The 12,062-nt window shown below is 35.4% G+C and overlaps 1 protein-coding gene across 3 annotated transcripts in view; it reads left to right on the top strand.

The window, feature by feature from the left end:
- Window positions 1-12,062, top strand: part of LARGE1 (LARGE xylosyl- and glucuronyltransferase 1) — a 352,715-nt gene that overhangs the window by 206,410 nt on the left and 134,243 nt on the right. For all 3 annotated transcript variants that reach the window (XM_081957172.1, XM_081957171.1, XM_081957173.1), the window contains exon 6: window positions 213-384. In XM_081957172.1, coding sequence (XP_081813298.1) covers window positions 213-384 — 172 coding nt within the window. The remainder of the gene's footprint in view (window positions 1-212; window positions 385-12,062) is intronic.

The following is a 12,062-nucleotide window of genomic DNA, read 5'->3' as shown; positions in this document are numbered from 1 at the left end:
ATATTTCAGAGGCTTTTTTGTTGGTGGAATAAAATTAACTTTGGAGTAAAACGCTGTATCTCAGTTCTCCTGCAGTGATCAAGAATATGTTCAGCATTCTGCAAAGTGCTATTTGTCATTTCAAAAAACAGCTTGTTTAACATCAAGTATTGTCTCTAGTAAAGTGTTTTGCCTTCCTTTTTTCTCTCTTCCTTGTCCTTTCTGGCTATTAGTCTGAAGTGTCCTGGATACCCAACAAACACTATTCTGGCATCTATGGACTGATGAAGCTGGTTCTCACAAAGACACTTCCCGCCAATCTTGAACGAGTCATTGTCCTTGATACTGACATTACCTTTGCTACAGACATTGCTGAGCTTTGGGCTGTCTTTCACAAGTTCAGAGGTACTGTAATGCCTTATTTCTTATTATTTGTGTTAATATTCAGAGTTTGTAAAGTTCTTTGCAGTTTGAGGTGTCTATGCCCTTGCCTGCTGTTATTTACCACTTCTAGACTGTTATCTATTAATTTACATTACCACACTTAATTAGAAAACCTCTGGGAATGTATTTGTACATGAGGTGTCTCCAGTGAGGACAGTATAAATAGTAAGGTGTGACTATTTACAGTTGCATGTACTGTTGTTAGCCACTATTGCATTTAAGATTGCAGTGATTATTATAATGGCAAAACTGATGACTGAAGGAGGAGGATCAATTCAGAACTGGTTGTAAGGACAAGGAAACTCAATTACAGAATCAAAATGACAAAATGAAGTCTTGCATAGCAAGTAAAAAGTAGACCTTTAAGTGTAATGCAGTACCTTGCTGAAAACTGATCATAATCAAGTATTATTAGAGTAAAATCTAAAAATGTAATAGCAGATTGTTTTTTCTTCTCTTCACCCACTTCCCTATAAATCCATGAATATTTGGGGATGCTGGAAGGCTTTCTGGAACATATTTTTCAGGAGTAAATGGAAAATCTGTCTCACCCCCCCTCCTTTCCCCAAATCACCTTTTTCTTACATATACTCTCATAAAGTAGTAAACTGTTTTAGAGAGAATGAACAAGGATGTTTGTTGGAATTGTTATCAATTATTAATTTTGTTGGTGGTAAAAATATCCACGAAACTGTTCCAGCAAAGCTACCCAACTATACACATTCTGACCAAAGAAATGTTTTTTTAAGCAAATAGATCAGGGGTGTCCAAACTTGGGAACTTTAAGACTTGTGGACTTCAACTCCCATGCTGGCTGGGGAATTCTGGGAGTTGAAGTCCACAAGTCTTAAAGTTCCCAAGTTTGGACACCCCTGAAATAGATGAAATGCACTCATACTAAATTAATGGAAGGATTATCTCATTTATATTCATTTTTAAATATCATATTGTTAGATGCATTTCATCTTTCTCATAATAATAATAATAATAATAATAATAATAATAATAATAATAATAATAATAATAATAATAAATATCCTCAGTAAGGCATTATCTTCACCTAGTTGAGGGGCATAAGGAAAATGAGAGCTTTGCCAGAGGTTCAATCTTACTAGACAGGTCTCATCAGAGGAGACAAAAAGTGTCCTTTTCATAAGCAATCTGGTGAGACATAACTTACAGAAATTTGTACTGGATTGGTCATTGTCTGGATCAACAAGGACCATACTAGATGTTTGAGTTTCTGGACATCTGTTGACAAATGGACTACAGAACTCGGGACAGGGTCAGCAGCTACAGGACTACTAGAAGAAAAGTTCCTTCTCTGTTACAAATATACAAAGATTGAAAACAAAGAAATCAAGAAATCAAAACCTTATCAGAGGTAGCTCAGACATTAGAGACAAAAAGGGGTAAATAAGCAGTAGACAAAGCCAATATAGATATTGAAACATTTTAATTCCCAAGCCAGGCACCCTTTCTTCTGCCTTCTTAAAAAAAATAAAGTTCTATAACTAAAAAGACAAGTGGAATAGAAACAAAGAATAACTGAGCATCTAGAAGAGTATAAAAGCAAAAGAATAAGGTTGCATGCATTGAAACCTGTTACTAAAAACAGCTAGCACAAGTATTAATAAATGCCAATACTATAATATCAAATATAAAGAGAAGGGGGGGAAAACCCAAAGTGCATCACTAAAATCAGGTTGGAAAATAAGATCAGCATGCTAAGATCAGGTGCAAGCAAACTAGAACAGATGAAAAAAAGAAGAAGCTGACGAACAAGAAGACTAAATAAAATCTGATTAATAAGTATCTGCTAATGATAAGGAATATAACAGAAGCACTAGGAATAATACAGCAATAAATAACAATCATAGTCAAGAAAATCATCAGATTTAAAGCTCCAATTGCACACAATATACGGAAGAGTCTTCAATTTCAATTCACTCAGAAACGTTAATACCAGTGCATTTATGGAACACTACAATGAACCAGTCAACATCTGACAAAGATGAAGCAGTACAATTCAAATTAAATTAGGGGTTCTGAATCTGAAGATCAGAAAAATTGTGACTGAGACATGCCCATTTCCAGGCAGAGATGTTGAAAGACCCTATTTATCAAAGGAAACAGATGGATGTGGAATGTTACAAGTACACCAGACAGAAGAAGAAAGAGGAGGAGGAGGTGATGGTGGTATTGGAACAATATGTGAAGGACAGTGAAGAAGATCTGCTGAAGTTAGTATACCAGGAAGGCTTACTGAATACTGAAGAGACCAGTCTGATCCATAAGAAAAACCAAATGAAGATTGGTTAAAAAAAAACTTAGCAGGCAAACCAGATAATAGCAAGACCTGGCAATGACTAAGTGCAGGAAGGTTGAAAAGAGAGACAGGGGGGCTAATTCTGGATGCGTAAAATCAAGCCTTAAAAACCAGTGCATACAAAGCCAGAATTGAGAAGAAACAGACAGCAAATGCCACCTTTGCAAAGAAGCTGAATAAACAATGGACCACTTTATTACCTGCTGCAAAAAGATCACACAGACTGACTATAAATAATAGCATGACAAAGTAGCAACAATGGTGCATTAGAATATCGGCAAGAAATACCATTTGCCCACCATCCAAAAGACCAGAAAATACACAAAGTAATAGAAAATGTAGAAGTTATCTGGGATTTTAGAATTCAACCAGATTAGCATCGCACAACACTCCAGACTTAAAAACTGTTAATAAGAAAAAAAGAATCTGGATAATGAGAATTGCATTACCTAAAGGCAGCACAAGAGAAGAGAAAAACTGGCAAAACCCTCAAAATACAAAGACCCACAAATAGAAGTAGAATGACAGTGGCAAAAGAAAACAAAGATAGTAACAGACACTTTGTATGCAATCCCAAAACACCATTTGAACACCAGCATTGACAAAATCACTTGCAAAAGGCAGCTTTACTTGGAACAGATTACATCCTATGATATTACCATTAATATTAAACAACATAATCTGCCTATCCTAAATCCTTGGGAAAGACTCAATAAGTGGACAAAATGCCACGTACAGTCTAAACATCTGGCTAGGTATGTGACCAACCATAATTTATTACTAAAATTATGTGCCACACAACTCCCAGTGACCCTAGGCAGTTCACAATTGTCAAAACATTTAAAAAACAAAGAACAATACAGAAACATAAAAACAAAACAAGTTGAAGGGAAAAGAATGGCAGGGAAGAACAGAAAGGAAAAAGGGGGCATCAATCATCCTCTCTAAAGGTCTGGATGAAGAACCAGATCTTGAAAGCATTTTAAATCCCAGTAAAGTTTGAGCTATTCAAACGTTTTGGGGAGGGGAACCTGAATATTTCTACCTTGCTTTTAGAACATCAGTCCAATTTCTGGATTTTGATCAAAACATCTTAGTGCAGTTTTGAAAGATTGTCAACTTAACACACACGGAAGGAAATACTGTCATTAAAGATAGTTCCTTCTCTGCAGGAACTTGACTTTCTAATGCTTTCATTACTGAGGGCTATTCTATATCACTGATTTTCTTACTGAGAGCTATTCTATATCACTGACTTTCAGTGAGTCACCCAGATGTTGGCAATAATTGTCTAGTTCAAGCCTTGTCCAATTTGATATTGCTTGAATTGTGAGAAGGATTTTCACAGCAGGTGATGCAGGCAAAAGTAGAACTGTCTACCTAGAAGACGCAATCCGCTTGTCCTGGTTGCCCCATACCTTAGGGATTCTTGTAAAATATTTTAAAATAAATTTAACTGATTTCCATTTGAACCAAAATTTATGAATGTTTTACTCAAGAATCTTGTTTAGGGAACTAAAATTAGCCACCAGCTGCTACCCTCTATCTGACTGCAGTGGAGATGTTTGAAAAATTAATTTAGAATATCAATTACTTATGATATAACAACACCAATGTTTTCCTAAAATACATTTCAGCTATAAAACAATATAGTTTTAATTTCTGTGGTGCTTACCCGGAAACAGAAGCTAAAATAAATGTTCCATGTTTTATTTCAAGAAGTGATTTTGATGAATGGCTGTTACTTTTGAAGTATAAGTGTTCTTTTCTTCAGGAAAAAGATGTTACGTATTGTCTCTGGGAAGGTCATTGCACAGTAGGATCCAACATGTGCTTTAGATAAGCAATAAACAAGGATGAATTCCTTCAGCAGATATGGGAACCCACACAATTACCATGTCAGAGGCATTTCTTTATGCTGGACTGATTTACATGGGCCATCCATATTTCTGATCCTCTGAGCCATTGTACAAAATGCTATTACGAGTTCTCTAATGGCAACTGATATATAGAATCCTTGCTTCAGTTTGCCACTTGACAGGAACTTTTATGTTAGAGTAGCATCCTAGAAACATATGAGAGAAAGAGACTATTGTAGAGGTCAAAGGCAGAAGAAGGAGCTTTAATTCTTGTTCTACAATTTTAAACATAGATGGGAGGAATATCACATACATTCCACACAACAGACCTGCTGCCAAGTTGACTAATTTGATATATGTATATGAAAATTTAAAAATTTTGATACCATTTTTTAACTAAGTGGCACTCAAAATAGTTTCCTACAGAGATGGGTCTTTTATACTGATAGGCATTAATTATTGTTTTAATTCCTTATTTAAATCCTCATCCTATGTAATTTTTAAACAGTACTATTTTCCCTGTATATTGCTTAGAACTTCAGAATTATGCACAAGGTATTAAAATAAACCTCTACTTTTTTAAAAACAAAAAATAAAAACAATAGACCAAGAGCAGGTTAATGAGATGTTACAAAGGCTATGCCGTGAGCACTAAATAATGATTTCATAGTTGCAGGTGTTTTAAAATTGTATCTTACATAATTTACACAGTAACATGCAGAACTAAAATGCTAGCTAGATTAGAAAGCAGTCCCAGGTAATCTTCTCCTAAAATTATATATTAATAGTTATTTTTTCCCCAAAATCACTAAAAAACTACTGCAGGTAGAAAGGTCTTCCAAGTGCTTCCAGAAGATGCCCAGCATACTAATGGGTTTTCTTAAGGAGATATGTTGAAAATTAAAGTGACACATATATGTATGCATTCTTTCATCAAATTCATTGAAAGATCTGTGCTTAAAACCTTTTATTTATAAGTGCACAAAAATACCTCTATTCAAATAGAGATTTTTCTATCCTCTATTGAAATAGATATCTCCATCCCTATTGAAATAAACTAGAAAATCAGGATGAAAAACAACACTATATATAACTCCAGATACATGCTAAAGTTCTTTCACATACAACAGGGGTGTCCAAACTTGGCAACTTTAAGACTTGTGGACTTCAACTCCCAGAATTCTGGGAGTTGAAGTCCACAAGTCTTAAAGTTCCCAAGTTTAGACACCCCTGACATACAACATATCACCTTGTTCCCAAGGGATGGCCAAAGGAATGCAGGCCAACATGATTTCATCTAGTAATCTTGTACAATGTATTCTCAAGCAGTTGTACCATTCATATACTATATTACAAGTATCTGGTAAAAATATTGCGGGTGTATATATTTCTTTTGAAATTGATTGCTATTCAAAAGCCCGCCTCCCTAAATCCATTTTAAGTGGTTTTAAAAACACCAACACAGCTAAGCAAAAGGTGAGTTTTGTTTTGCCTCTCCTGAATACACACAGGCTACTAAATCTGTTTGCCTTGCATCAACAGTTCAAACAGGAAGAAAAATATGTTTTGATATCATAAATGCCAGAAAGGTTTAGCAATGTTTTGGGTACAGTTTCATGTGTCCCCAGCTAAAGATTGGAACATAATCAGTTTGGAACTTTAAATCCTTAGAACTGCAGCATGTAAGAACATAACAATATTGCTCTTCTGAGAGTCCAAAGCAACATTAGATAGTAGGTGCAGTTTTGAAGCCTATTGAAATGAGTCTGTGTGTCTGCACTTTTGAGTCATTGTTGACTCCTGGGAACTACCTAGACCAGGGGTGTCCAAACTTGGGAACTTTAAGACTTGTGGACTTCAACTCCCAGAATTCCCCAGCCAACTTCTTGGAGTTGAAGTCCACAAGTCTTAATGTTCCCAAGTTTGGACGCCCCTGACCTAGACAAATCCCTTCAATGTTCTTGCTCAGGTTTTTGTAAGTGGTTGCTGGGACTGAGAGAGACTGATGGCCCAAGGACATCTTGCCAGTTTCATACCCAAGGTGGTACCAGAACTCACAGTTTCCTGGTTTTTACCCTAATGCCTTAAACCATTACACTAAAGTGGCCTTACTGGAATGATTAAGATCATTAAAACAAGTCTTCGTAGCAGACTTGCTAATATTCTTCTAAGAAGCAATTCCTGAAGGAAGCCATCCTATGAAAAGCTGCCATGAAACAAACTTTTTGTCCTAAAAGATATATTAATCTCTGCAAGGTCATAATCTTTCACAGGGAGTTTGATACCAATTCTGTTAATGGTCAAAATATAAAACAACTATTTCCACCTGGAGCAAAGTTATAATAAGCTTAGATCTAGCAGAGTACAGTGCTGGAATCAGAGTTTATGTAGATAGAAAAGAAAAAATCAAGAGCCTACTGAGTATTAGTACAAGTTCAAATCTTTAACTTGGAATTGAATATGTATTTATTTTTTTATTTAACAAATATTTGGGGATTTACAGACTGCTGAACTCTAAAATGATTTGTGATGGCTTAAGGTCAAATAGAAACAAGAAGAACAACAAGAAACATCATGCATCCGGAGAAGCACACTCCTTCTAACAAAAGAAACACACCATCTTCCCTAAAGGGTAAAAGAACAACTAGCTTTTTAAAGCCTTCTGGAAGAACATCAGAGTTGGACCAACAAAGATTTCTAGGAGGATTTGATTGTAGAAGGCAGGCACTATAACAGAGAACATATACTAAATATAAAATTGAATTGTGGAAACATCAACTCCATAGAAATGTGGTCTGTACTTATACACTTCTAGAATTAGTAACTGGACACGAGCTGAACTGGACAGTTTGGACCAAAAAATAAGACAACTGATCACTACACACTATGTACTGCATCCCTGTAGGAATATTGATAGATTATACCTGCCCTGCAGGAATGGAGGTAGATGTTTACTTCAAACCAAATAAACTGTTAAAGAATAAATGCATGTATCATGATTTTGATTATATAAAAGACAGCCAAGAATAAGCATTCATGTAAATTAAAAATTGGAACATATTAAATGTACTGGAAACAAGAAGTCAATATTCAAATAATGTAATAAAAACATGAACAGAACATTGACAAAGAAAAACATTGCATGGTCAATTTCTACAAAAGATTACAACTGGAACATTTAAAAAAAGGAAGTGAAGGCTTCATTTTGGCTGTGCATGGACAAGTTATTCCAACTAGCCAGGACTGAAAAGTCATCAAAGTTCAGATTGTGCAAAAATGCAGAAGAAACAGTAGATTATATACTGAGCCTCATGCAAGAAGATCACACCCAATTATAAATAAAAATATAACACAACTTCCATAATGATTCATTGAAACAGCTTTAATAATTATCACACCAATAATAAATAATTAAGCATATTGTTTAGTGGAAGCATATTGTTGGATAAGTAGTTGAAAATGAGCAGGTTGAAATATTGTAGGATTTCCTAATACAGGCTGATAAAGGCTTGATTTATAACATATAACATATCAACCACAGATTTAACTGTTGTTGAAAAGGAGAAAGTATAGATAATCAATGTCCTGGTATCAGAGCATTGTCGAATAGAAGATAAAGAATCGGAGAAGATCACAAAGTATCACCATCTGAAAACTGACATAAAAAAATTATGCATTAACCAGTGGTATCTACTCCCTAATTCTTGGCAAGGTCTTGATAGGTATGAATGCCAACACCGTGTAAAGAACTAGCTGATATGATTTTATATTTTTGGGTATATAACAATCAATAATAGTGTAATATTCATGTAAGAGTCAGTTTGTTGTAGTTCTTACAACACCAGGGTAGAAACTGGAAGATTGTTCTGAAATCTTGCCAAGAAAACTCCAGGGACTTGGCCAAGCAGTGACTGGAGGAGTCAAAAACTGACTCCAAAGCACACAGCTTTCTAGTATAAGCTTTTATGGCCACTATCTATTAGGCAGTGTTAAGCATTATGATTTAGTGACTGTGGTCTATATAACAGATTTCCTGATGTTTCTCCACAGATTCACCCATAGTTGCTGGTGAAATGTTAGGAAAATTGTTGTCTAGACCACAGTCACTAAATCCTGAAGCCAAACACTGCCCAGTGTTTTGTATTTTTGATTCTGTACATTATATGCCTGTTTTTATTTATTCAGTAAATTCCTATACCTCCCATGCCACCTAAATGACTCTGGTCAGTTTACAACTATATAATAAAATGATATCTACATAGCTAAAATCACAGTTAAAAACAGAATTAAGTACAAGGGTCGAACCTAGCAAATGCCATTTTTCTATTCCGCAGTAGCCACCCAGAGGAGGGAGGGAGAAAGAGGATGAAATACGATACTAGACTAAACACAGAACTTTCTCATGGGAACTAAGGTCACCTCTGCAGGAGGTGGATAGAGACAGGGAGGAGTGCCTGGAGAGCCCACCAATTAACTTAATTGGCCAACGTGACCTATGACTTGGGGAGGGAGTTATTTCCTATTTTAATTATACTGAAACCGTGGGAACTATTTAGAGTTGGTTTTCCATTTGATCTTGCTGATACGATGTACCCAATAATGAAGTTCTTAGAGGAAAACCACAGCCTCAGAGTTCTCATTTGATTAGGTTCGTTAGTTGGGATCATGACATTAAGATTAAAATGTATAGGTAAATAGGAAGATCAAAGTTAAAACATTCAAAATACAATAAAAGTTTACAAAGTAGAAGGAATGCCTCAAACTATCAGCCACCCTCAGGGTTTCATTGCACTGTTAGTCCCTCATACTAATTGATAGAGCTAATCTTAACACGCTTCTGAAAAAAACCAAAGAGTGGGAGCTTGCCTCACCTTTGAAGGTAAGATATTCCAAAGGGTGAGGTAAGTGAGAAAAGGCCCTCCTCCTAGATCCCGCCAGTCAAAAATCTTTGACTCATAACATGTCCCCTCTGCTTTACCTTGTGGGATAAGTCAATGTAATTGGGACAAGTTTAATAAATTCAGATGAATATTTAGGTGAACATCTTAAGTCATATGATTAAGCTATATTAGATGCAGATACAGATTAACGGAGTTAGAAGGGACCTTGTAGGTCATCTAGTCCAGCCTCCTGCCCAAACAGGAGACCCTACACCATTTCTGACAAATGGCACTCCAGTGTCTTCTTGAAAGCTTCCAGTGGTGAACCTCCCACAACTTACGATTAGAAATATTAGAAATATTTCAAAAAGAATTTTGGAAAAATGCATTTAAAGCATATTTTATAACCTTTTGAAAGATTTATAAATTTACACATAATAGTAGAGCAGAATTGGAATACTTTGTATCTTCAAAACCACTTTTAAATGTAATTATAATTCTAAATCATTAGAAACAACCAAAACATTCATGGCATTTTAGAAGACAATAAAAAAGTGAAGCTTACAGATGATTTTTAAAATGTCAGTAGTCTTTGGGAAATTAAAAGATTTACAGCTCACTAAGATAAAAGTGAAAATAAGGCTGCCATAATTAGGGAGACATACAGTCCTAACCTGATTGCTTCATTCTAATTCAAATAAAATTTTCAGAGACTTGTAAAGACTCCCTATTTAGAATCCATATAAGATTGTTAGAATGTGATTAGTTCCTAAAAAAAAAAAAAGATTCTCATAATAGAACAGATTTTGGAAGTTGCCAGTATACTTTATTATTCAGAATTCTAAGTACCAACAGCTAGCCAAAACCAACTTTGGATAGCTTTCTCCACTTGTTAGTAACATCTCATTCGTTATTTTTATGATCTACATTCTAATGTAGAGAATAAAGGTAACAACTTCTGTAAATCAAGTTAAAATGCTGATGTTTGCATAGGAGTATTCAGGTAACTTTCTTGTCAGTAATACAAAAGATCTTTGCCATTGCTTATTCCGGTATTGTTAGTTTATTTATTTGTTTGCTTGTTTGTTTGTATATTTTACTGATTTAATCTACAGCTGTGGGATTTCAGTTTTGACCTTGCTCTCTTTTCAAAGTTATTCAAGGTTGGTTAAATGCTACTAGTGGTAGAGACTGTAGGGCAGCGGCCCCCAACTTTTTCAGCAGCAGGGACCAGTTCCGTGGAGAGAAGTTTTTCTGCGGACCGGAGGGGGCATGGTGTCATGTGCTGCCTGCATTCCGCAGATATGGCTTTGTTTTTTGCGCCGCCTGATTTCTGGCATTCTACAGCCCTATGCTGGTCCATGGACCAGGAGTTGGGGACTCCTGCTGTAGGGAATGGAGAGGTTGACTCAATTCCCCAGACTTGCAGGAGGAAGTGGTGATGGGGCGACTTAGGTCTTTAAAATAATCTGTTCTCTTTGTATTTCAATTAGTTTTGATGCTTATATGTTTGATCTATGGCCTGATTTTGCATGATTAATCATACATTAATTTTTATTCAGCAAGTTGTTATTCAGGTAAACAACTCAAAATTTTCCTTCTGAGTAATAGCAGCATATTTACTGTACTGTCTCAAACAAATAAGCCATAGAACAGCCTTACTGTTTCTTCTATACAAAGTAGTTATATCCTTTCTTTTCAAGGATCCTTAAAAATACCTTAACTAAAATTTAGTAATTTAATGTATAAATAGTTTGGAAGGAAAGCAATCCATTTGTGTATTAGATTTCATTATTTCAAAAATATGTCCAATGATATCATATTTGCTTTCCTACAACACAAAATCAGTCAGAAACAGGTTGTGCTTGATTGTAAATGATTCACTGCTCCTGTTTAAGTATTCTAACTTTCAGGGAGAAAGCAATCTTTTTGTAGGAAAATTGCTAAAAGCCACAGATGGATACCATCAAAGATTTTTATTGGTTATTTAAATCACACTTAAAACCAGTGATTTGAATACAATGCACCTTAGATTTGATCATATGAAACTCCTTTTTTTTCCAGAAGCTGTACTAAGTACTTGCAGATGTTGGAAAATTGACTGCATTTCCACATGGGGCCTTCCAAACCTGATTTAACTTTTGATTTTAAGAGGGATATATAGGACAACATGCTGCTAGATTTTAAAAGCAGACTTTCACATTTACTGTAAAAGAGAACAGTACCACGACTACTGGGTTTCCTGGCAATGAAACTGTGTGGATCTTGTGCATTTTACAAAGCTAATACCTTTCAGAAGAGAATATGACTTCTGTGCTAAACATTGTGTCTTAACACTGGTTCTAAATGAACTACAGATACGTCTGGTATGATTTAAATGTTAATGCCTTTTAAGAAACATATCATGTTGCTTTTCTTAGCATTTGTCTTCCATGACTACAATGTTCTCTTGTTTTTGTAGTTTTTCACCTAGTTGTTACAACAAAACTACTCAAAGATTTGGTTTAACCGTCAATTTGTCCCAGAACTGAGGCTAATTTTGTCAGCATCAGACAGAGGGTGACCTTGGTG

Source organism: Natrix helvetica (genome assembly GCF_964273705.1).
Source record: "Natrix helvetica genome assembly, chromosome: 6".
In the NCBI taxonomy this organism is placed as follows: domain Eukaryota; kingdom Metazoa; phylum Chordata; class Lepidosauria; order Squamata; family Natricidae; genus Natrix; species Natrix helvetica.
Note: the sequence above shows the minus strand (reverse complement) of the source record. Positions and strands in the feature narration are given on the sequence as shown.